Raw genomic sequence first — 25,789 nt, 5'->3', positions numbered from 1 at the left:
TAAGTAGTTTGTACGTTAGGGACCATACAAGATAAGAGTGGCTCCTTAATACCTCTGCAGTCTTAGGACAAAAAGAGGGGGTTAGTGCGTTACAGATTTTTGTAATAAATCATAAATCCGGTGGCTTCTTTCAGTCTACAATTTTTAGTCTCTAGCAGAATAATGAATTTAAGCACCCTGGCTTGTCTTTTGAAAGAGTGTAGGTTTCCTTTGAGGATGAGGATTGATAGGTCAGATCTACATTGATCACTTTGTGTATAAGCAGCATACAGTGAAAGAAGATTTATCAACAGTTTCCGCGTTTTTGCAGCTTCTACTTTGAGCACAAGAATAAAATAAAAATAAAGAGAGAAATCACTTCTGCGTTTTCCTAGGTCTACAAAAGTTACTTTCACCTTAATCTGTTACAAGGAGACACATCCGGTCTTAGAGAAGGAGTGTGGGAGACAAGGGATGAGACACTGTCTCACACTATGTAACCTCAGCTAAGTCACTTGTTCACAGCCTTGCTCACTCAAACAGGCTGAAGAGTTAGGTAAAAAGCAGAACTTGGACTGAGTTTTCCCACTGTGAACCAATTAGCCATATACACCAACATTATTAGTTCTTCCCCTTCCTCTTTGCACTGCAAGAGCCACAATACCAAGCCAAGATTTAAAAACAAAAAACAAAAAAACCTCCCTAAAGTTAGGCTCCTAAACCCTTATTTTGTTGACTAAATTAGTGGCCCGATTTTCTTAAATGCCGAACTCCCAACAGCACACATTAGCCTCAATGGAAGTTATTGTATGCTCAGTACCTTTAAAAATCAGGCCATGAATTCAGCCACTACATTCTTCCCATTTTCCTCCCTTTCTGGAAATCTTGCCCCCAGAAGGTATGGAGCTTTGGGCTACTCCTGTATGTTCCTAGCCAAAAACACACAAACTGAAAACGTACCCAACCCTCTTGCTGCTACAGTAGAAATACAGCTTGACATTGAAGTAAAACATATTTAAAATATGTTAAATGGAAATATACTCACCATCCCTGACATATAGTCTGGATTAAATTGATTGGCATAGTTGGCAACATTTTCCAGTCCAATTGGAGGTGGATTTGCAGGAGGATAGCCAGAACCACCCCAAGGATTACTACCTGAAATAATCAAACAGTCACCTTGAACCACAAAACTTAAATGATTTTCTACCCTATGCATTACTACGTGCATTTTTTACTGTAATATCTATTAAACATAGGCAGTTTGGACAAGAGGAAAATAAACTAAACTAAAAAAAATGGTTACTTACCTTTCTGTAACTGTTGTTCTCCGAGATGTGTTGCTCATATCTATTCCAGTTAGGGGTGTGCGCACGCCACGTGCATGGATGTCGGAAACCTTTACCCTAGCAGCTACCCGTCGGGCCCCTGGAGTGGTGCCGAAATGGCGATCTATATAAGCCCCTGCCGGCCCGACCCCCCTTCAGTTCCTTCTTGCCGGCTACTCCGACAGAGGGGAAGGTGTGGGAGAATGGAATAGATATGAGTAACATCTCGAAGAACAACAGTTACAGAAAGGTAAGTAACCGTTTTTTCTTCTTCGAGTGATTGCTCATATCAACTCCAGTTAGGTGACTCCCAAGCCTTACCTCGGAGGTGGGGTCGGAGTCAAGGAACCACAGATTGAAGGATTGCTCTGCCAAAGGCTGCATCATCCCGAGAGTGCTGGACGATGGCATAGTGGGACATGAAGGTATGAACCGAGGCCCAGGTGGCAGCCCTGCAGATTTCCTGGAGAGGAATGTGTGCCAGAAAGGCAGCTGATGACGCTTGAGCTCTCGTGGAGTGAGCTGTAACAGCAGGCGGAGGGACGTTTGCCAGATTATAGCAAGCACAAATGCATCCGGTGATCCACAAAAATATTAATTGAGAGGAAACCGGGGCGCCTTTCATCTGCTTTGCAATGGCGACAAACAACTGGGTTGTTTTACGAAAGGGCTTTGTCCGGTCTATATACAAGGCGAGTGCCCTTCTAACATCGAGAGAATGAAGGCATTGTTCACGCAGGTCAGCATGCGGTTTTGGGTAGAAAACTGGTAAGAAGATATCCTGGCTCACGTGGAAGCGGGACACCACCTTTGGTAGAAAGGCCGGGTGAGGTCTTAGTTGAAAGATGGTATAGGGTGGCTCACAGGTGAGAGCACGTAATTTGGAGACCCGTCGTGCGGAAGTGATGGCCACTAGGAAGGTAACCTTCCAGGAGAGATAGAGAAGAGAACAGGTGGCCAGCGGCTCGAAAGGAGGACCCATAAGGCAGGAGAGGACCAGGTTGAGGTCCCATGCAGGCACGGGTGACTTCGTTGGAGGATGGATTTTCTCCAGGCCTTTGAGAAAATGCCGCACGATCGGATGTGCAAACACAGAACACACCGCCGCGCCTGGGTGGAACGCAGAAATGGCCGCAAGGTGGACCTTAAGGGATCCAAAGGCTAGGTGTTGGTCCTTTAGGGACATCAGGTAGTCCAAAATGCACGAAATGGAAGCCTGGGGTGGGGGTACCTGCCAATGAGCGCACCAGCTGGAAAACTCTTCCACTTCGCCTCATAGGTAAGTCTAGTTGATGGCGTGCGACTTTCCAGAAGGACCCGCCATACTGTGTCTGAACAGATACATTCAGCCTGGTTCAACCACGTATCCTCCAGGCCGTGAGATGGAGCGACTGGAGGTATGGGTGAAGGAGACGACCGTGGTTCTGGGATACGAGGTTGGGGCCGAGAGGAAGACGTAGGGGAGCCTGAATGACAGGTCCAGCAGAGTCGGGTACCAACACTGACGCGGCCAGGCAGGGGCTACCAGTATTACATCTGCCTTGTCCCAGCGGATCTTGAGGAGCACCTTGTGAACCAGCAGGAACGGTGGGAAGGCATACAGCAACTGGCCCAACCATGTGATCTGGAAGACGTCCGCTAACGAGCCTGGGCTGTGACTCTGGAAGGAGCAGAAGGCTGGGCACTTTCTGTTGATCCGCGAAGCGAACAAGTCGATTCGGGGAAACCCCCAGGTGCGGAAAACGGAATGAATGATATCTGGGCGTATGGAACATTCGTGAGTCAGAAAACGCCGGCTCAAAGTATCCGCCAGGACGTTCTGGACACCCGGCAGGTACGAGGCCTGAAGGTTGATGGAGTGGACTAAGCAGAAGTCCCACACAGAGAGGGCTTCTTGGCAGAGCGGTGATGACCGGGCTCTGCCTGGCTTGTTCAGATAGAACATGGCCGTGGTGTTGTCCATTAGGACTGCTACACAGTGATCCCGCAAGTGGGGAAGAAAGGCTTGGCATGCAAGGCGGCTCGCCCTGAGCTCTCTGATGTTGATGTGCAGCAACAGCTCGCTCTCATGCCATAAGCCCTGCGTTGTCAGGCTGCCAAGGTGGGGTCCCAATCCCAGGGCTGATGTGTCTGTAACTAGAGTCAGAGTGGGTTGGGAGGGATGAAACGGGACCCTGGCACCCACTGTCTGAGGGTCCAGCCATCACTGCAGGGAGTCGAGTGTGTACTTCGGGACTGTGAGGACCATGTCTATGCTGTCGCGTTCCAGTTGATAGGCAGACGCCAGCCACGCCTGAAGCGGCCTAAGCCTGACATGTTGCACAACGTATGCGCAGGACGCCATGTGACCCAGCAGCCTGAGACACTGCCTTGCTGTAGTGGTCGGAAACTTGCAGAGGTTGGTAATTATGCCTGCTATAGCCAGGCGCCGTGCCTCTGGAAGGAAGGCTCTCGCTTGGCTTGCATCCAGGACCGCTCCTATAAACTCTATTGTTTGAGTAGGGGCGAGGACAGACTTGCTGAGGTTTACCATGATGCCCAAGCGAGTGAATGTGTCCAGGAGTAGGCGTACCTGCGACTGCACATGACGATGAGACCAGCCCCGTATAAGCCAGGGGGCTCCCCAGCCGGCCTGACAGGTAGCTGCTAGGGTAAAGGTTTCTGACATCCGTGTACGCGGCGCGCGCACACACCCCTAACTGGAATTGATATGAGCAATCACTCAAAGAAGAACTAAAAGGTCTGCAAGGTTCAAATGAGCAGATCTCACACCTAACCAAGGTGATAACATGACGATAATAGGAAAAGAAACCTGAGCAGAAACGTGCAATAATGTGTGAAGTATCCTCAGACCATTATGTTCTCTATTAGGAAAAGCAAACTTGATACAGTTATATAATAGAATATAGTTGAAGATCCTTCAATCCTCACGTGTAAGGACTTGATCTATTTTGGGATGGCAGCAGTGGACACTGGATATTCAGCAGGCTGAGCATTCCAATAGGATGGACATTCTCAGGCACTTCATAGTTCTGGTAACATAGCGATCTCTTTTTATCCCTTCACTAGCAAATAGCGTCAAAGTTCAAATGCTGTTCTAAAACAGTAGCTACAGAGGTTTTAGTTCCAGCACTGTTGGGAGCCCTCTAGCAGCCCTGTCTGTTCGATATTTTGCTGTATTCACTGCTTCATCATACTATGTAGTGCACTGGGGATAATGTTCCATGTGGCTTATTGGTCTCAAATTACACAACAGATCCTCACTAAGCATGCAGCAAAGCCTTCTAGTTCTTTCCGCAATCCAGTGCCATCAAGGCATTTTTTCTTGCTATTTATTTATACTGGCCAAAATTTTCAGAAGTGACTACTGATGTTGGGTGCATCGTTTTTTGGGTGCTCAACATGAGACTCTCTAAGGGGGCCTGATGTGCAGAAAGTGCCGAGCCCCTTCCATCTGGAAATCAGGCTCCTTTAAGGCAACACAAGTTGGGTACCCGGAATCACTGATCACATTTGGAAATCACAGTCTCCGGTATCAAAATCAATTTATTTTCTACTGACCCCAGTGTTGAGTGTGCTGCAAGTACCCATACATTAGGAGCAAGGCTGAAAGTACTCAATTAATTTCATAAGAGGCCACATAACCACCAGTCATAACAATGCTCATTCACTCCTGTCCTGAATTTTAACTGATGACTTAGACACAAAAGGCTCTGTGTTCGAATCCCCAATTCCTGAAGTCATTCAGATCCCTCTTTTTTGTGCTCTGTCTCCACTTGAACTGGGTTGTTTGGATAAGTTACCTGGGGCTGCTGGGGGGTACCCGCCTGCCGGAGGATAGCCTGGGTAGCTCATTGCTAAGATCTGAAAAGAAAAAAAGAGAAGTATTTATGAAGTTGTTTTTAAAAATATTCTGTGTTTTATATACCATGTACATTTATTGTATATATGGGCTAACATCAAACTTTATATCTCTCTGCACTACCCTTATTGTGTAAACCACAGAGGTTCTTTCTGATACTGGTGCTGGATCAAGGGATATTATGTGTGTGACAGTGTGGCAACACTTCATGTTCAGAATAAAGTAACAGTATGAGTGCACATACTCAAATGACAGAAAGAGCAACAGCAACTGACAGCATTCAAATGTTATACAATTAACCCTTATACCTGTAAACTTTGCCGTTTGGGTTAATCATACTTGCCTCTCCATCTATTAACTAGCCTGCCTAACCCCCAGTTAATCATTAACAATGTGGGGGCTAGTTAGTTATAACAATGATTATCTCCCTTCCCCAATAATCACCTAAGCCTCGATCCAACAAGGTGCTTAAGTATCTTGATGATTCTAGTCCATAATTAGCTAGCCAACTGTTCCCATTCGTTCAGTAGATTGTTGACTAGCCACTGTTCAATCATATACAGTAACTCCTCACTTAAAGTCATCCCAGTTAATGTTGTACATTGCTGATCAATTAGAGAACATGCTTGTTTAAAGTTGCGCAATGCTCCCTTATAATGTTGTTTGGCAGCTGCCTGCTTTGTCCACTGCTTGCAGAAAGAGCAGCCCGTTGCAGCTAGCTGGTGGGGGCTTGGAACCAGGGTGGACTGGTAGCCCCCCTAAGTTCCCTGTGCGGCAGCTGCCCACCAGACTATCAATTGCCAGCAGTTCAGCTGTCCCTCCCCCCACTGCCATGTGCTCATGGCCGCCCAGAGGGAGGGCAAGTGGGGCAATCCCTCCATTCGTGCTGCCTTGTAGAGTATGAGGCTACATTAACAATGTGTTAACCCTTGAGGGCTCAGTCGAGTTCTAGTTCATCATTTAGCAGTAAGGCATTCCCTGGGAAATATTCCACCCTCTGACTCCACCACCGCAACTAAGCTTCACAATCATCATTGCTCTGTACAGTATTAAATTGTTTGTTTAAAACTTATAGTGTGTGTGTGTGTGTGTGTGTGTGTGTGTGTGTGTGTGTGTGTGTGTGTGTGTGTGTGTGTATTATATATATAGTCTTTTGTCTAGTGAAAAAAATTTCCCTGGAACCTAACCATCCACCCCCCATTTAGATCAATTCTTATGGGGAAATTGGATTTGCTTAACATCATTTCACTTAAAAAAAAAAAAAAAAAATTGCATTTTTCAGGAACAGAACTACAACGTTAAGCAAGGAGTTACTGTAGTTAAGTTGGCATTGCCCCAACCCACTTGTAATCCTTACTGTACTATTAACCATCATAGTTCGCCTTATTAGCCGAGAGTATGAGTGTTAGTTCACCAGTGTTCCCCTAGCCTCAAGTTGCCCTACTCTAGAAGGCCATGCATAGTGACTGCACTAACGGATTTAGTGCTTTCACTGTCTTCAGTCTAATTTTGGTCCGGGTTTGGTGTGCGGGTGCTTGCATGGGTGGCCTGTGTTATACAGGAGATCAGACTAAGTGACCTGGTTGGCCCTTCTGGCCTCAAACTCTATGACTATGTTTATACTTACAATGCTACAGCAGCACCGGTGCAGTGGTGCCACGGTAGTGCTTTAAGCGTAGGCATTCCCTACAGCGACAGAAGGGGTTCTCCCATTGGCACAGGTAACCAGCCTGCCCGAGAGGTGGTAGCTAGGTTGACAGAAGAATTCTTCCGTCAACCTAGCACTCTCGACACCAGGGGATAGGTCGGCTGAGCTACGTTGCTCAGAGATGTGGATTTTTCACACACTTGAGCGATGCAGCTGGGTTGACCTAACTTTTTAGTTTAGACCAGGCCTAAGAGAGGGTGTGGCACAGTGGAAAGCGCAGGAGGACGTATGCAATACTCAATGTTAATAGAATTTGTAAACAGGTAACGGGAAAGGGGAGGAAGAGGGAAATCAGGTCAAATTTTGGCTACATTAATCTTGACAGTGTTCCTTTAAACACTAAAGTGTATGAAATAATCAGCTGTCCAAAATAACTGCAGAGAGAACAGAGATCCAAACGGGAAAGACAGCTGCACAATCCCAACAATGGTTTCCTAAGCTAAAGTTTTTTTGGTTTTTTTAAATTACTTAAAACAAAATATTTGACCCAGAAATTGAGAGGAAACATTTTTAAATGGTGTGTGAGGATTTTAGTCTTGTGCCTCCTGCCAACTAATTTATCTGAGTGATGTGATTACCCAGACACCACTTGATTGATGTCTCAGGGTACACACAGGCTCAAAAAAAGCTTCTGATAATGGTAAACTAACACTTTGCTAGTGATCCTACTGAAACATTGATTATGGATTTGAGCATCCTAGTAAGTAATAAGGAAAACCTTTGAGAAGCTATCACATATACAATGGGATTCACACACTCACTCTTTGTTGTATATTTATCCTTCCACATCAGGGGTGGGTAAACTACAGCCCGTGGGACCGTCCTGCCTGGCCCCCCGAGCTCCTGGCCCAGGAGGCTAGACCCTGGCCCCTCCCCTGCTGTCCCCCCTTCCCCACAGCCTCATGCTCTGGGCGGTGCGGCTGTGAGCTTCTGGGGCAGCGCAGCTGCAGAGCCCGGCCTGAGCCAGTGCTGCGTGGTGGTGGTGGTGGCGGCGGCGTGGCCCAGCTCCAGCCAGGCGGCGTGGCTGTAGTGCCGCTAGCCACCAGTGCTCCAGGCAGTGCGGTAAGGGGAAGGGAGAGTTGGATAGAGGGCAGGGGAGTTCGGGGTGGTGGTCAGGGGGCGGGAGTGTAAATGGTGGTCGGGGGGGAAACAGGGGGTTGAATGGGGGCCGGGGTCCGGGGGGGGGGGCGGCAGGAAGGAGGATGGGTTGGATGGGGTGGCAGGGGGCAGTCAGGGGTAGGGGTTCCGGGGGCAGTCAGGGGACAGGGATAAGGGGTGGTTGGATTGGGCAGGGGTCCTGGGGGGGGGGGGGGGGCGTCAGGAATGAGAGGAGGGATTGGATGGGGCGGCAGGGGTCCGGGGGCAGTCAGAGGACAGGGCGGTGTGGATGGGGCAGGGGTCCCAGAGGGACCATCAGGGAACGGGGGGGTGGGGGGAGGTTGGATGGGGCAAGGGTCCGGGGGGGGAGGGGGAGATGGGAGGTGGGGGCTGGGCCACAACCCCCTCCCCTAACTGGCCCTCCATACAATTTATGAAACCCGATGTGGTCCTCAGGCCAAAAAGTTTGCCAGCCCCTGTTCCACATGTTTTGTAAACAATTTTGAAGTGTGTATTTCAGGCTGCAATACAGTCAGTCTGTTCTTTAACCTTTTTGGTTGCAGACGCAGCATCTCCAGGCATTAGCAAGCAGTGTTGTGAAAGCAGTACAGGAATCAGAGATTGACAAATGTCCAGTGAATCTTCACTCCTAGGTTTTCCAGATTATTTTTAGTGATAAGAAAATACCAGAGTCTATTTTTAAAAAATACTGTGCAGAGTATTTCACTCATGAAATGTAGCATACATTTGGATATGCAGAGTACTGACTGGAATACAGCATCATCTCTCATTACCACTTACTGAAGCGCACATCACGTGCTATTGTCACTCATCAGAACTTGAAATGCTTGGTAAAGCCACAGATTTAACTGTGGATAAATGAACCAGAAGTCTTCTTTAGAAACACATTGTGACTGTTTTAGTGAAATTGTTTTTATTAGAGAATGAAAAAGGTTCAAGACGTCAACATGCAATCAGTTTGTGATAAATACTTGTGGTTGCAAACCCACAACCTTTCACCTTTTCTTGCTCATCATCAGCAGAAATAAAGGAATAAATAGAATCATAGAATGTCAGGGTTGGAAGGGACTTCAGGAGGTCGTCTAGTCCAACCCCCTGCTCAAAGCAGGACCAATCCCCAGATAGATTTTTACACACAGTTCCCTAAATGGCCCCCTCAAGGACTGAACTCAAAACCCTGGGTTTAGCAGGCCAATGCTCAAACCATTGAGCTATCCCCCTCTCCCCCACTTAAAAAAATTATACCCCATCTCAAAATTTTACATCCTCTTGTCCTCTTATTGCCAATATCTACTATAATGACTCAGAGATTAGCGAGAAAAGCATTGCTTTATTTTTTAGTTTGTTCACATTGGGCATGTGACAGTATTGTGTGTCTAGTCAGTTTCGCAATTTCTTCTACATAGTTGGATTCATTTCCCTCTTCAGTTTGAATGGATCTTTCACACAGCAAACAGTGTAGAAAAACAGTTTTAAAAAGGGGACAGGGTGATCAGGAAAGGCCACAAAAAGTGGCAGGTGAGAGTGTTGAACCTAAAATGCCTATAACCTCAGTCTAAAAGACTGAGTCGATTTCAAATTGCTGGTGCTCATTTAACTTACAAGACAAAATTTGAAGAATTGCAGTACAGATTACACTAAGCAGGGCAGACTAACAAAAATCCAAAGAAATAGGTTGGATATACAAGAAAAATCTATTAGGCTGGGTACATGAGAATGTACTTTCCTGGTGTGGAGTTCAGCATTAGAAAGGCAGAGTATTGTCTCACTTCCAGTATAGTCAGAATGGGATGTCTGCTCACATACCTGTTCCCTGAAATAAGGATTTCCCTGCAACTAATTTAGGCTGGAAAAAGCCTGGGTATTTACCAAATCACTCGTCCCCTGTAGCTAGTGCAATGGAAGCTTCATATTGCTGCACCCAGGAAGAATAAGTGGCTCCTTCAATTAACTGTTCCTGTGTCAGGCAGGGAGCATTGAGGAATAACAAGGGCTACACTCTACAGCTGCACAAGTATCTGTGAATGCTGTAATGTCCATCCTCTACAGTTGGTGTTAACAAGGTTAATTATTTAACCAACTCTACCCATCAGGAGAGTGAGCAGGAGGAATCTCAGCACAAGGTGCGGATGTTTGTGCACATTTAGGTCCCAATCCTGCGAACTGATCCTCACAAGCAGACCCTCACACCATACAAAGCCCCACTAAAGTCAATGAAGCGGCCTTCTGGTGCTGGGATCCATCTGTACAGATCTGATTGCAAGACCACGGCCATCGTTTGGCTTCTAATGCACAGTGCACAGCCAAACTACATTTAAAAGAAAGGAGCATTTTAAAAGGAAAATCCTGTACACCGTATGAGGTGCCCCCTCAATATTCTACAGAAAGCACTAAACATTTCCCACATTTCCTCCCATCATTTCCCACTGTCCCTAGTTACTTATATAAGCACTTACTGATATGGTAATATCTAATTTCACTGAAAGCATTTATAAATGCACAGTTGTTGCTAGCAATTAGTTTGCCACCCACACACAGACGAAATATTTAGCTGCAGGGCCACACTAAAGAAAAACCAGATCAATCAGATGCATCTTGCACTCATGCTAAGAACCACCAAATTAGGATCTGGCAACTGTAGTAAATATGATCCACCAGAGTTAGCAACGGGCCAGGCAAAATACTAAAATTTGGTCTCCCCAAATTTTGCAGGTATTTTTCAGATCTGAAACCAAAACTTTACAACTCATCCTGATCTCCAGGTCTCAGGCCAAAACCCCAGATCCAAACTTTGAGGAAGGATTGGCTCAAGATCCAAATTTTGTGTTTAAGGCCTATTTCTATTTTGAATAGATTTTTCATCAGAATTATGAAAGACAGGGTAGGCAAATGAATCCAACTCCAATCCTCTAAGATATCCAGACTGCTATCAAAATCCTATTGCTTACTTCTCTCAACACATTCTCACAGCTTCCCTCTCCTGCTCTCAGGGTCTTAGGCCATGTGGGCACACAGTACGACCTAGTAGATAGATCACTGGACTAGGACTCAGGAGACCTGGGTTGTATTCCTGGCTCTGCCACTGGCCTGCTGGGTGACTATGGGCAAGTTACCTTCCCTTCTGTGCTTCAGTTTCCCCATTTGCAAAATGGGGATAATGGGTCTGACCTCTTTTGTAAAGTGCTTTGAGATCTATAGATGAAAAACTGTATATAAGAGCTAGGTAGAGAAGCCTAGAGTATGCTAATGCACATAAGCTTAAGAAACAACAATAGCCTGAAAGTTATTCCGTAAACGATAATCCTTGAATCAGGGTGAACAAGGCAACAGGTATGCAAAGTGCCCCTTCTTTCATGACTTCCATTTCTCAAAGAAGTTAAGGATTTAAATTTTTTTTTTTTAAGTTTCTCTAAGTGCAACAAAGGAAAGAATTTGTGTTTTATACTACAGTATTTACAATCCAGGAAAACACAGACACCTTCACCTACCAAGAACCATCTTCACAGAACAAATACCACAAATTAAAGAGCTATATTCCCTTGCACAGACTTGGGAGATTGAGCTTTTTGCCGTCATGTCCCTGGTTTGAATTTGGCATGGGTTCAACAGCGACCTAAAATTGGTGCCAGCAGATGTGTGACTGATCAGAGGCCTATATAAAATCAGCTAGTGGCCTCACTAGCAGGCCAGAATCAACTTTGGTAGTATGTCTTTGCTGCTCAAAATGCTCCTGAGCTGAACTGCAGGCAAAGGCAAATGCAATAGGCAAAAAGAGTGAGGGAGCGCATTGCCCCACTCCTCAAAGACACAGTCTACACTCTCCTCCAAATGTACATTCATCCTTCCCTTTGGGCATCCTGCTTACCAGTATTGCCTTAGCTGGATTGCCCACTACAGCCTCCACAATGCCAGAGCCACTTTCTTTATTGCCCGAGTAGCTTCCTTCTATTTTTGGGAGGGGGACATATGGACCATCAACCCTCTCCACCTACCTTCTTGCAGCACACCCATTTGTCCTTCTGCTCCTACAGGCCAGCCCATTAGCCAAGAAGCCCTCAAACAGCTCTTACAAGGCCCAATCCTAAACGGGGACTTCTTTATGTGACAAACAGAATCTATGGGTTCTAAAATGCCTGGTGTGACTCATTTGTTCCCAGTCTTAACGGAGACGTGATGAAGCAATTCAGACAAACCCTTCGATTGTCATGGGCTTGAGATAGGAAAAATATCTTTGAACAAATCTCTGAAGAGCGAGTTTATGATTCATCCAGATGGTGGAGATGTGCAACTCTCCCCCTTTAGCTAAGGGATTAACATGGGGAGTCTCATGCAATCATCCAAATCTTGCCCTCTGATATGCTCATGCAATTCTCTGACTTCCCTCTTGATCGAATGCACCCCAGTGTTTGTACAGTCTACCTAAATTCAGATGGTCCTCTGCCGTACTTCCCCCAAGTAGGACACAATCTTACAGAGTGCTAGAACCCCCCACAGCTCTCACTGTAATCAGTGGTATGTGAGCATGCTAAGCACCTGGCAAGATTTGGCTCTTTAAAGCTGTTTCATAGGAATCGTTACTGCTTCGTGAGATTTTTATTTTTAAATTATTCTTGCAGTATTTTTGGTCTTTTTTAAAGCATTTCACTTTAACAAACAAAAATAAAGCAGAAAAGAAAGAAGAACATGACAAGTATTAAAGAACAAGAAATTGCTTACACCTATTTTTCCCTAAAAGTGGGTTAGGAATAATGCTCCAAATGAATTTGTTATGAATCATTCCTTAAAACAAAACAAAAAAAACCCCCACAATTTCTAGGTAAAATAGATTGAGCAAGTTTTATGCAGCTGTTACACACTCATCACATCTGCCACTTGAACACTACAAAACACACAAGTCAATCAAGCTTAGTACCTCAGGTTCTTCCAAACTGGGGATTTAAAAAAAAAAAAAAAATCAAACTACAATTTGACAATTAATACCTAGCAGCCCGGTGGAGTCACTGAAATAAGAGGCTTTAAGAAATGTAAGAGATCTAAAGTATTTTGGAGTCAGTGGCAGAAATTCAGCTTTATTTGTTTGGCTACTGAAGTGTTGTATTTGTTCTACAAGCCAGGTAAACTGCAATCATCTCATGTAAAACTTCCCAACCCTTGCTTGGATTCTGCAACTTCTTTATCATTTTAAGGACCGATAATGATCTAGCTTACACCTGCATAAATCAAGAGTGACTCTGCTGAGGTTATAAATAGAGCTGGTAGAAAAACAATTTTTGTCAGAATTTTCAAACAAAAATTGGGTTTTCAGCTAAATAAAGTTTGTTGCGGACAGTGCCAGCTTTGCATAAAAATTTTGAGTTTTCATTGAAAAAGTGAAAGTCTTCGGTTTTCAGGTGAAAATTTTTTGTTTTTGTTTTTTTTCAACTATGTAAACTCAAGATTTTCTGTGAAACTTTTTTTGGATTTCTTTCCCTTCATTTTAATCAAAATTTTCTGCAGGAGGGGAAAAAACAACATTTCTAACCAGTTCTAGTTATAAACTGGCAGAATCCAAATTAGGCTCACAAAGTGTATCTAGCTTTGTGCCACATGGGACCACAAACTGAAGCACAGGCTGATGAACCTGGGAGGTAACAATAGCAAGAGCTGACAGAGCCAAATCACCCAGGGAACACATTCAAAGAAGAGCAGGAAAACTATATCAGTGGCTGTGTTCATGACAGTACAGAGATGTGCAACAGTATTGTGACATTCTCTCTCTTTGAGTCCTATGGAAACCCCCTCCAAAAGTCTGCAGTTTTGTGGTCTACCTCCCATAGAACTCGGGTATTTTCCACACAAGAAAACTCTGCACACTGAAAATGGTAGGGTATGGAAGGGAAGAAGTTTCGTTCAGCCCGAAGGTTCACTGATTCAAAGCCCAATTAAGCCAATGGGAGTCCTTCTATTCACGTTAGTAGGTTTCAGGTTGAACCTTGAGGTGCTCCTCTCCCGCCTCCCTGCTAGCGTCAGTTGGTTTCCAGACACTGTGACCGTGACTCTCTCAATACCAACAATGGCTTTGTGAGCGTACATTTCCACCCTGATCTCAGGTAGGAGGTAGCAAGGGATGAAGGGACTGGGAAACCAGGCCCCAGCAACAGGATGCCGTAGTGGAATTTTGTACCTGAGGGAGTTTCCAGTCCCACAGAAGGAATGAGTCCCACCCTGACCAGCTGAGACGATTGGAAGGAAACTCCATGAGTCAAAATTGCCGTGTTTTCTTCCCCCCCAAACAGATTTTTCCAGTATAAACAACCACCTAGCCCAATATTTGTTCAGTGTTTTGGCATAATCCAGAGAAGTGCTGGAGCAGTGTGAAATATTTAATAGGAAAGGACACAGTCAAGAGCCCCCTGCCCTCATATTTCCTATAATTTTCCCACTGCTATTGCTCAAAATCAGATCTTAAATCAGATCTCTGGAATTGAGATTGCTCTGCTTAGTAGTATTTCCCGCTCCAAGTACCCATGATGCGTGTGTGTGTGGGGAGGGAAGGGGGTGGAAATACAGGAATTGAAGCATTTGTTTTGAGACTAACTATAAAACATTAACACATGAGGAAAAACAGGGAGGTCATATTTTTGAACTCCGGTCTCGATAATGTCCTTTTCACACTGGTAAACAAGTTTCAAAGTGTATCCACAAAAGATTTAAAATAATACAGAGACAGGGTGGGTGAGGTAATATCTTTTATTGGACCAACTTCTGTTGGTGAAAGAGACAAGCTTTCGAGCTATACAGTTTCCAGCCTGAAAACCACCTCTTTCACTATCCGAAGTTCGTCCAATAAAAGATATTACTTCACCCGCCTTATCTCTCTAATATCCTGGGATCAACATGGCTATAACAGGGGAAACAAAATAATAAAAAGATAATCACGAATGCACCATTCTCCATTTTTCATTTCACCAGCAAGTGTATTATATAAAACTTAAAGTATCAAATCAGGACTAAAAGCACACACATATATCCCACACTAAATGAGCAATAAAGACCAAATTCCATGCATCGATGTTAACCCATAGATCCCATTGACTTTACTGGGACTGCCATGTGTGCATCCAAGGACAGAATTTGGCTCCATTGGTGTGCTAGCGGTAACAGAGCATAAAATCTCAAACTTGGGAAAAGGCCTCTGGTGCTCAGAATATATCACTCTATTGTCCACTAAGTTACTAATTCCCCCCCACGCACACACCCATTTTTGCTGATAAGAAATGCCAAGACAAATAGTGTAAAGTTATGGTGGAAACTGTGTGTGTCCCCTTTTGAAAGAGGCAACATTCCAGCCTGAAAGTTATTCACTGCGACTTCTTTGTTTTTCTTGGAAAGCCATTGTCACTCTCCACAATTTAATGGAACATAATAAAGCTGAGCTTTATTAAAAGAGGCTCAAATCCATGTCATACTAAACATCCAAGTGCTTTTTTCAAAACTGTATTATCCCAAAAGATAGCTCATTACTGGAGTTAGTTCCAAACTAAAAGACCTTGTAAGCGTTTCCCATATAAAGGACGTTGTGATTCCCAGGGATAATGGCACCGCCTACAAAGCAAAGTATTATTTAAGACTTCTAACCAAGGCTGAAGGCAGAACTGTTTTTTCCTGTGCCTGAAGAAGGTACAAAGGACCTCTTCCTTCTTGCCCATCTTGTGTATTCATCCAGGAAGACAGAGAGGTCAACTGAGGATGCTCCCCCTAAAGTAGGAACATTCAATTGATTTGGAGATGTAGCCAGGGCCATGCCCCAGCATGAGCTCGTTATCACCACCAATAGGGTTACCATACGTCCGGATTTTCCCGGACATGTCCGGCTTTTTGGGACTCAAATCCCCGTCCGGGGGGAAATCCCAAAAAGCCGAACATGTCCGGGAAAATCCGGCACCGCTGGGGCGGGAGCTGGCCCAGGGCCAAGGGCCGGTGGTGCTGGGCGGCCGGGGGGGGGGTGCGCCGGGCCGGCGGTGCTGGGTGGCCGGGGGGGGGGGGGGGGTGCGCCGGGCGGCCGGGGGGTGCGCCGGGCCGCTGGTGCTGGGCGGCCGGGGGGGTGCGCCGGGCGGCCGGGGGGGTGCGCCGGGCGGCCGGGGGGGTGCGCCGGGCCGCTGGTGCTGGGCGGCCGGGGGGGTGCGCCGGGCCGCCGGGGACCGGCGGTGCGGGGCGGCCGGGGGGTGCACCGGGCCGCCGGGGACCGGCGGTGCGGGGCGGCCAGGGGCCACCAGGGGCTGGCGGTGTCGGGCAGCCGGCGGTGCTGGGCGGCCGGGGGTGCGTCGGGCCGCCGGCGGTGCTGGGCGGGCCGGGGACCGGCGGTGCTGGGCGGGCCGGGGGTGCTCGGCCGGGCCCGAGGACTGGCAGTGCTGGGCGGGCCGGGGGTGGTCGGCCGGGGGTGCTCGGCCGGGGGCCGGGGACCGGCAGTGCTGGGCGGGCCGGGGGTGGTTGGCCGGGGGCCAGGCCCGGGGCCGGCAGCCCAGGGCCCGAGCCGACCCAGGCTGGAAACGCCGGGGGGGCCAGCCTGGGCCGCGCCTCCTCCCCCCACACCTCCGTTACCTGCTTCATGCTTCCTGTGAATCAAATGTTCGTGGGAAGCAGGGGAGGGGGCGGAGACTTTGGGGAAGCGGCGGAGTTGGGGCGTGGGCATGGGCGGGGCTTGGGGCAGGGCCGGGGCCCCGTGGAGTGTCCTCCTTTTGGAGGCACAAGATATGGTAACCCTAACCACCAAGCTGGCATGGGAAACTACATGCCACACCTCAATGCAGAAGCAGTGAACACTGTGTACAGCCTTTCCTTTCTATCCGCTGTACTGCATAGGCAGAATGCCTTGGGAAGCTTGTTTGGCCATTACAGCTGGTAATGCCACTACAGCTGTTTGTACTTGTGAAAGGACAGGTTAGCCCAAGTATGTTTGGCAGCTCAAGTTGTTACATATTAACTTGCTCTTTGCTATAAAATCTGACCTCTTCCAAATGCCTTTATAGAAAGAGATGCCCTTAGTTTTTTTTATTTTGTTCTCTCTCCCTCCCCACCCCCTTCATCTTTGGAAAATGGAACAGGCCTATTAACAAACAGTTTTCTGGCAATAAAGTAAACCCTGCCCTTTGAAACACATCAATCAGAGAAAGTACAATATTTTTTAAAACCCTATACTATTTCCTCATTAAGCAAGTTATATTTATTAGTACTGTGTAGTACACTATAGCACAGCTTCTTACAAAGCGCTACAAAAGGGAGAAACTCTTGTTAAGGAAACCTGGGTATATATATACTTGGTGGATTAAGACTGTGACCAGAATGATGTTTAAAAAACAAAAACCAGCCAAAACACTAGCCCTGCTCCAGAAAACCCTATTGAGCCAGACACCTACCCTTGGGTTAATGACTCTAAATGCTGTTTCGCCCAGTTTATATTTAGCCTTGCCCGGATCCCTCCTGGTGGCCGATGGATTACAGCGACGACCGATGCCCAGCGCACACCAGTGACTTCATCAGGGTCCTCGGCTGAGACGTGGTGTGATCGACCCCGGAGGGCACAACGGTGCAACGCACTCGAGTAGTGGAGAAGCAGTTGGGGGCGACGGTGAGGAACCGGACCCTTGGATAAAGTAGGAACAGTCCAGTGGGGATTTTACCGGTTTTGACCTGAGGACGCCCAGTATCTCCCTAGAATATGGGGCAGGGACAGAGTACTCTAGGCAGGGCAAGGTGTATGCCCTTAGAATGCATTCTGGTGAACTGAAAAGTGTTTGGATCGGATCCGTTGATTAGAAGTAAATTAAAAAGATTCTGTACAGTAGACGGGCCTCAGTATCAGCTAGAGTGCCAGGAAAGGTGGCCACTGGTAGGATCACTTAATTACAACACAATCCTTCAGTTACTCTTGTTTTGTCAGCGAACAGGTAAATGGAATGAACATCTCTATGCGTATATGTTTATGATGTTAAGAAATAGGCCTGATATTTTGCACAAGTGCCATTTGACTCCGACAGGCTCGGTAGTACCTGCTGCTAATCCTCAGAACCCTCCCACAGTTGTAATGGCAGAATCGGTATCCCCTTCAGCTCCAGCACCCCCACAGAGAGTACCGCCTTGGTGGGATTGTATCCGTTGATTACTGAGAATGTGGTAGCCTGTCCAGGAACACAGGAACATGCAGCCCAGATTGTGTCAGTGTATTCTCATGTTCCTTTTAACTCCGTGCACCTAGCTGCCTTTAAGGCAGAAGCAGGGGAATTCTCAACGAATCCAAGGAAGTTTATTTCAATCTTTGAAGGGTGTCTAGCAAGTCATAAGCCTGACTGGGATGATTGCAATATACTGATGAGAACCTTGTTGTCTGAGGTGGAGCGGAATCAGGTTATAGCCAAGGCTAGGGAAGAGGCACAGAAAAGGCATAATGAGGACAGAGAAGGCAAGCCCCTGCCTGAGATTGCTGTCCCCATAGCGGACCCCCGGTGGAACCCAAATGAGGAGAGGGATTTGAGGATGCTTAACTCCTATAAGGAACTGCTTATGTTTGGCCTCCGGCATTCAGCTGTCAGACATAACAATTGGACAAAGCCTTATGAGTTAATCCAGGAATCAAAAGAGAGTCCAGTGGCTTTCCTGGAGCGTATTCGGGATACCATCAGGCAAACTACTAATGCAGACCCAGATGATCAGGCAACTGAGGCAATTATAAAGGGTATCTTTACCAGCCGTGCGGCCCCTGATATTAAAAGGAAACTGCAGAAAAAGGAGGATTTAATGGGAATGTCTGTGGCTCAGATCTTGAAGACTGCAAATAGGGCTTATACCCTTAGAGAGGAGAGAAGGAAAAAAGGCAAGTGAAAGTGATGGTAGCAGCGGTGCAGGCCGGCGGCAGAGGAAGGTCACAGAAAGGTGAAAGGGGCAGGGAAATGAGAGGTCGTGGTCGCCCTGGTCCCCAGGACAGGCGCCTGGGTCACAACCAGTGTGCCATATGCCGAAAGGAGGGACATTGGAAAAATGAGTGCCCTGAAAGGGAAGGTACCCCTATGATGGCAGCGGAGGATCAAGACTAGGGGTGTCAGGGGCGACGGACCATCCTGCCCCCCGGAACCCCGAGTAAAAATGAGGGTGGAAAATTCAGAAATAGATTTTTTAGTAGACTCTGGAGCAGCAAGGACCGCAGTAAACCAACCCCTTCAGCTGCCAGTGGCAGACTCCCTTACTGTGGTGGGTGCCACAGGGAAAGGAATTAAATGCCCAGTGTATGCCCCAGCGGAATGTGCTTTGGGAAACAAAACTGTATCTCACAAGTTGGTTTACCTCCCTGATTGTCCAACACCCCTACTAGGACGGGACCTGCTTTGTCGCTTAGGTGCCACCCTGCATTTCACTCAAGAGGATATAACTCTCACCTTACCCCCTGAGAATGCTTGGATAATGACCCTTGCAGTTGAACCCTCAACCATGCAAGCCCCAGAGTGGAGCGAGTGGGAGGACCAGGTGTATTCCCTTGTCTGGGCATCAGGGGCCCCAGGGAAGGTAACCCGTCAAACCCCTTTTCATATTCAGCTTCTCCCAGGAAAAAGCCCAGTGCGAATCAAACAGTGTCCGATTAAGAGGGAAGCCAGAGAGGGACTGCAAGAGACTATAGATCGGTTCCTAGAGTGCGGTGTACTATGAGAATGCCAGTCAGCTTGGAACACCCCCATTCTGCCCGTGCAAAAGCCCAATGGCACGTATCGGCTGGTACAGGACCTCAGGGCAGTCAATGAATGGGTTAAGACTCTGCATCCCCTTGTTCCAAATCTGTATACACTGCTGGCCTCTATAGGGGGGCAGTACACCCATTTCTCGGTCCTAGATTTAAAAGACGCTTTTTTCACAATTCCAGTCGACGCCCAATCTCAGGAGATATTCTCCTTCGAGTGGGAGGACAACAGAAGGGTTAAAAAGCAGCTTTGCTGGACAGTATTGGCCCAAGAATTTAAAAATTCCCCCACTCTGTTCAGCCAGGCTCTGGCCAGAGACTTGGAGGAGTGGGACAATGAAGACAAAGCCCTGCTCCTGCAATATGTAGACGATTTGCTAATTGCTGCTGTGGGTTTAATCCCTGGTCTCAAAGCTACTGTGAGTCTCCTGAACTTTGTTGGACTCCGCGGATACAGGGTAGCTTGAAGCAAAGCTCAAATTGCACTCTCTGAAGTACAGTATCTGGGATTTCACATCAGGCAGGGAGAGAGACGACTCTCAAATGACAGAAAGGAGGCTATCTGCCAAGTTCCTATCCCTAGCAACCATAAACGGCTCAGAGCATTTTTGGGCATGGCAGGTTTTTGTAGAATATGGATCCCAGAGTATGGACTGTTGGCTAAACCTCTGTATGAATGTGTTAAGGGAATGGATCATGACCCCTTTCACTGGTCCCCAGAAGTGGACAGGGCATTTAAAATCTTAAAAAGGAAGTTGATGGAAGCCCCAGCCCTAGGTCTGCCAGATCTTTCTAAGCCGTTCCAACTGTATGTGCATGAAAGGAGAGGGGTAGCCCTGGGAGTGCTTACTCAGCTATTAGGTGCCTGGAAACATCCCGTAGTCTACTTTTCTAAACAACTGGATCAAGTTTCAAAGGGATGGCCGGCATGCTTGCAAGCAGTCGCAGCCACTACTCTAGTGCTTGGGGAAGCTGAAAAACTGACACTGGGAGGAACTGTGCAAGTATATATTCCCCATATGGTCCAAGCCCTGCTGGACACTAAGGGTGGTCTCTGGCTCACATAGGCTCGGGTTGCTCGGTACCAGGCAAAACTGTTAGAGAATCCTGAAGTTACCCTGCAAACCTGTCCCTTCCTTAATCCAGCTACCCTGCTACCAGAAACAGAAAAGCAGGAACATGACTGTCTGGAAATCATAGATGCCCACTACTCCAGCCGCCCAGATTTAAAAGATCAACCACTCCCAAATGCTGACTTGGAATGGTATACTGATGGCAGTAGTACTGTTGTGGATGGGCAAAGGAGGGTGGGTTATGCTGTTGTGACACTTCATGATACTGTGGAAGCTGAAAGTTTACCTGCTGGGACATCTGCCCAACTTGCTGAACTAGTGGCCCTGACTCGTGCACTTGAGCTGGCAAAAGACAAACGGGTTAATATCTTTACTGATTCAAAGTATGCTTTTGGGGTATTGCATGCTCACGCTGGTCTGTGGAAGCAAAGAGGGATGCTAACAGCCCAAGGTGCTCCGGTTAAGCATGGGTCTCAAATTCTCCGGCTTTTAGAAGCAGTACAACTCCCCTCAGCAGTAACAGTGGTACATTGCAAAGCCCATCAAAGGGAAGATCAAGATGTAACCAAGGGCAATGCCAGAACAGACAGGGAAGCCAAGCACGCTGCTACCCTGAAATCACCAACAGAGGCGAGTGCCCAAATGCATGCCCTCATCCCATCAGTAGGTGAGCTTGCAGCTCCTCAGTACTCCCACGATGACAGAAACCTGACTGACAGGCTCGGTCTCCAGGAAAAGGAGGGATGGCTTTATTCCACAGAGGGAAAAATCCTCCTGCCCAAGGGCCTGATCCGACCAGTGTTGCAGAAACTGCATCAAACCACACACGCAGGCAGAGAGGCTCTTACCCAGCTTATGAATAAATATTTTCTAACCTCTGGACTTAAACCCCTAGCATCACAGGTACAGGCTGAATGTTTGATCTGCCAGAAGAACAACTCTCGACCAGGAGTAGCAGTGTTGCCAGCCACTCTGGAACCTACCCCAGGCCCAGGATTGGTGTGGCAAATAGACTTTACTGAGTTTCCCAGGACCCAAGGGTACAGGTACCTCCTCGTCTTGGTGGATCGATTCAGTGGATGGCCTGAAGCCTTCCCATGTCGTAACAACACTGCCAAAACGGTGGCTCTTAAGTTTGTCAAGATCATTCCTCACTTCGGACTCCTCAGTGGATGGAATCTGATAATGGAACACACTTCACATCACAAGTTGTTCAAAAGATATCAAGTGCTTTGCAAATCTCCTGGAAGCTCCACACATCATGGCAACCATAAGCCACTGGAGTAGTGGAATGCACAAATCAGACACTCAAGCAACACCTCTCAAAGGTCTGTCAGGAGGCGTCTCTTAGGTGGCCTGATGCTTTGCCCCTTGTTTTACTTCGCATTCGTGCTCTCCCCAAGGGCAGGTTAGGGCTTAGTCCCTTTGAGATTATGTTTGGAAGGGCATGGCCTCTGAATGGTACACCGGTTCTGGCAGGAGAGTGGGAAATGGGGTGTGTTTTTTTGTCTCAGTACATGTGCTCTTTGTCTGCTGTTCTTTCTTCTCTTCACAGATACACCAAAGATTCACAGCCTCTTCTGCTGGATGCCCCGGTCCACTCCCTTCAACCTGGTGACTCCGTTCTCGTTCGGACCTGGAAGGACGAGCCTCTCCAAGAGAAGTGGAAGGGACCCCACACCGTCCTGCTGGTTTCCCACATGGCAGCAAAGGTCGAAGGACACAAGAACTGGATTCATCACTCTCGACTGAAAGCAGTACCCACTCCTAAACAGTGGACTGTCCAGCCTGCAGAGAAGACTGCCAGTGACGATTTGGGACTTAAGACAGTAAGGGTCACTGGGAATGCCTGGTGATCTCTCTGAACAGCCACAGCACACTCCCCACGAAAACCCTGAGCATTGGTTCTATCTATTCACAGAAGGCCGACCTAGCCTATGGTCCTGGTCCTTATTTTTTTTATTTGTTTGGTATCAATAATTCTTATCTTCTGGGCATTTGGGTTGTTGTAATTACAATATGGATTCAGGTTTAGGGTCTCTCACAACATTCCTTTTTGTCACAGGAGCAATCCTTCTGTTACCTACTGTTTCACCCACATCGCATGCAGGATGGGGAGCCATCCCTGCAGATATGGCTACCAATACCTATGAGGCCCTGAAAATTGCCTTTGCCCGTGAGTTCAATCTCTTCCACTGTTGGATATGTGCCCACACTCCCCACCATTCGGCTGGATTGCCCTGGAGAGTAGTTCCCCAAAATTGGTCAGACTATTGTCAAAGGTGGATGGTTACCAGCAGTAACACCTCTGACAATTTAAGTTTGCGATCTAACTGTACTGCGGAAGCTCTTTATGGCCTACACAATGGCTCTTGGAATTCCCACTATAGTAGTACTTTTAAGCCCCAGTCTATTCGTTTACGCTCTCCACCCACTGGTCTCATATGTTATCAGCAAGCCAGTACAAGTAATCATGCCTGGTTTGCAGGCATTAGTACATGTAGATTTTATATTGGTCCTGGTATAAGTCTCACTGTTCCTTTACTAAATGCCACCGGTTGGCAAACCGGCGCTGCATTCTTTGCCCTTTTCCCACAAGCCACCCTACGGGACCTACAAGATAACAATGGAAAGGCTAGTTATGGTGAAGCATTCTGGATTTGTGGTAATAGTGCCTATAAATGGCTTCCTCATGGTTGGCATGGTAGCTGTTACAAAGGCTATCTTGCTCCTCCCCTCCGTGTTCTCACCCAGGCTCCCTCAGGTCGCCCTAGGTACTATCGGTCCTTGAGAGCTACCATTGAACCCATCGGAGAAGGAGACAGGTTTGGGATGATATTCCTCCCTACTTACGGAGTGGGACGGCTAACCCAACTCTACAGAAGACTTTCTAAATTTCTCACTCAGTTTGCCAATGATACCCTGGCCATAGAGAAAAGCATAAGTTCTGAGCTGTACCAGCTTCGACTGCTGGCTTTGCAAAACCGCCAGGCCCTAGATTAGGTGTTAGCCTCAGGGGGCGGGGTTTGTGCCCTGATTGGAGAAGAATGTTGTACCTATGTCCCAGAGTTTTCACAGGATATTAACAAGCATATCTTGTCAGCCGAACAGGCCTTGAACCAGTGGAAGGCCCAGGAAGGGGAACCCACTATTTTTGATTCCCTTTGGGATTGGTTACCTAGTCTAGGAGGACTAGGGGGAGGCACTGTTCGCATCTTGCTCACAGGTGTTGTGATACGTTTTGTCCTTTTCCTTTTACTCGCTTGCTGTAAAGTGCTCATACGTAAGATTTGTACCTCCCATTCCCCAGAAGTTCCTTTATACTCTCTCATTGATGATCCCAATTGCATGGAGCTTAATCGCAATTTGTTTTTATAGTATGAGAAAACTCTGCCAAAGGTTTGTTGAGTGTTCTCAAAGGAGGGATTGTTGGTGTCACTAGGCATAGCTACCAGGTAACTCGGGGGGGGGGGGAGGTGTGAAAGGCCATAAGTGCCGATGAAACCTCCCTGCTCTGGGTCTAAGTGAACCACAGAACTCCATCTTGTGAACTTTCACCTACTTCCATGCTAACAGCCTATGCTGAAGCAGAATATGTAATGGTCAGCTTTTCTAGCAGACAGCTGCAGTTTTGCTTGCACTAACAGAAACAGTAGTGATAATGCAGGGGAAAAGGGGGAGGGAAAGGCCTAGTGGGTAGAGCTTGCAAGGTCAAAGATAAGCATGTGAACGGGAAACTTTTCTAACAAGCCACAATGTGTACCTGCTGTAACTGCTCGGGACGGGAGGGGTAGAGGGAAGAGTAACAGAACAAAGCTTACACACAAACAGCTTGGAATATAAAAGGGAACACTTGCTTGTATGTGCTGTGCTTGATCTGAGACGTGCCTGTCTCCCTGCACCACTTTGAGATCTCAAATAAACTTTGTTTGCTTCTCCACCCCGGTGTGTCTATTGGTGCGGCGCACACCGGGCAACGAACGCTGTTGTCCCCTCGGGGCCCATCTGGGCCGGCAACACTCTTGTTAAGGAAACCTGGGTATATATATACTTCTTGGATTAAGACTGTGACCAGAATGGATGTTTAAAAAACAAAAACCATCCAAAACACTAGCCCTGCTCCAGAAAACCCTATTGAGCCAGACACCTACCCTTGGGTTAATGACTCTAAATGCTGTTTCGCCCAGTTTATATTTTTCCACAGCAAAACTATTTCAGCATCCAAATACAACATTGCTGCCTCCAGGTTTAAAATAAATGTAGAGCCAGCAGGACATTCTGAAACTCTCAAGATTTTCATTATAGAACTCCAGAAATAAAATTGTGTGTGTGTGTGTGTGTGTGTGTGTGCGCGCGCGCGAGAACACAACAGATCAGACCTTAACAACAAATTACAGAAGCACCGCCACAAATTTCATACAGGTTAGTCAATCACAACTCGCCCCTCCATTCTATCTTCCAGCTGAACCCTTTAAATGTTAAGATGAAAGTTTGGGGAAAAAAAATAAAAATAAAGCCCATATAGACCATCTTGTCAAATTATAGAGAAATTTAGAAACATCCTTAGGCTCAAAAAGCAAGACTACTACTGAAGACATTATTTTCAACTAGAAAGGCCAGGATTCCTCAATATGCAAAGTATATTACATAAAATCCTCTAATCCTTTTGGGTAAATACATTATTCATGTGTTATTAGAATAGATTTTTTTCAACATCAGTTTGATTTCGGTCAAGTCCCGCCCACCAGAATCCGAATTTCTTACTCTCTACAGCTGATTTGTCCACAGCTTCTTGCCTGCTCTGTCAATTTTTCTTGAGCCATTTCTCCATCTCTGTGGTCAGCCACCTCTCCGGGTTATTTTCCCCAAGCACTGCCATAACCTTTTGTCCCCCTCTTCCTAACATTTCCCCAGCCTGGTGCATGCAGTGAGTGACATGTCCAATGAGGAGAAAATGCTTAAATATCTCATTTCAATACTCATTGTGCCGGAACCAGCTATTTCAACATTCTAAAG

The 25,789-nt window shown here is 47.0% G+C and overlaps 1 protein-coding gene and 1 long non-coding RNA gene across 6 annotated transcripts in view; one reads left to right on the top strand and one right to left on the bottom strand.

The window, feature by feature from the left end:
- ANXA11 (annexin A11) overlaps positions 1–25,789 on the bottom strand; it is a 137,943-nt gene that overhangs the window by 18,730 nt on the left and 93,424 nt on the right. For 3 of the 5 annotated variants that reach the window (XM_065553387.1, XM_065553388.1, XM_008170532.4), the window contains 2 exons: positions 5,111–5,171; positions 1,025–1,137 (listed from right to left, as the gene is read on the bottom strand). In XM_065553387.1, the coding sequence (XP_065409459.1) occupies positions 1,025–1,137; positions 5,111–5,162 (165 nt within the window). In that variant the 5' untranslated portion in view covers positions 5,163–5,171. Of the gene's footprint in view, positions 1–1,024; positions 1,138–5,110; positions 5,175–25,537; positions 25,664–25,789 lie in introns of those variants that run through there. The other 2 variants (XM_065553386.1, XM_065553385.1) reach the window with 2 other exon arrangements.
- Positions 17,428–24,713, top strand: LOC122174275 (uncharacterized). Its single transcript, XR_006175885.2, has 2 exons — positions 17,428–17,628; positions 22,329–24,713. It is a non-coding gene; the product is annotated as an uncharacterized LOC122174275 (long non-coding RNA).

The sequence above is a fragment of the Chrysemys picta genome, chromosome 7 (assembly GCF_011386835.1).
Source record: "Chrysemys picta bellii isolate R12L10 chromosome 7, ASM1138683v2, whole genome shotgun sequence".
Lineage (NCBI taxonomy): Eukaryota > Metazoa > Chordata > Testudines > Emydidae > Chrysemys > Chrysemys picta.
This window is presented reverse-complemented; position numbering and strand designations above follow the sequence as displayed.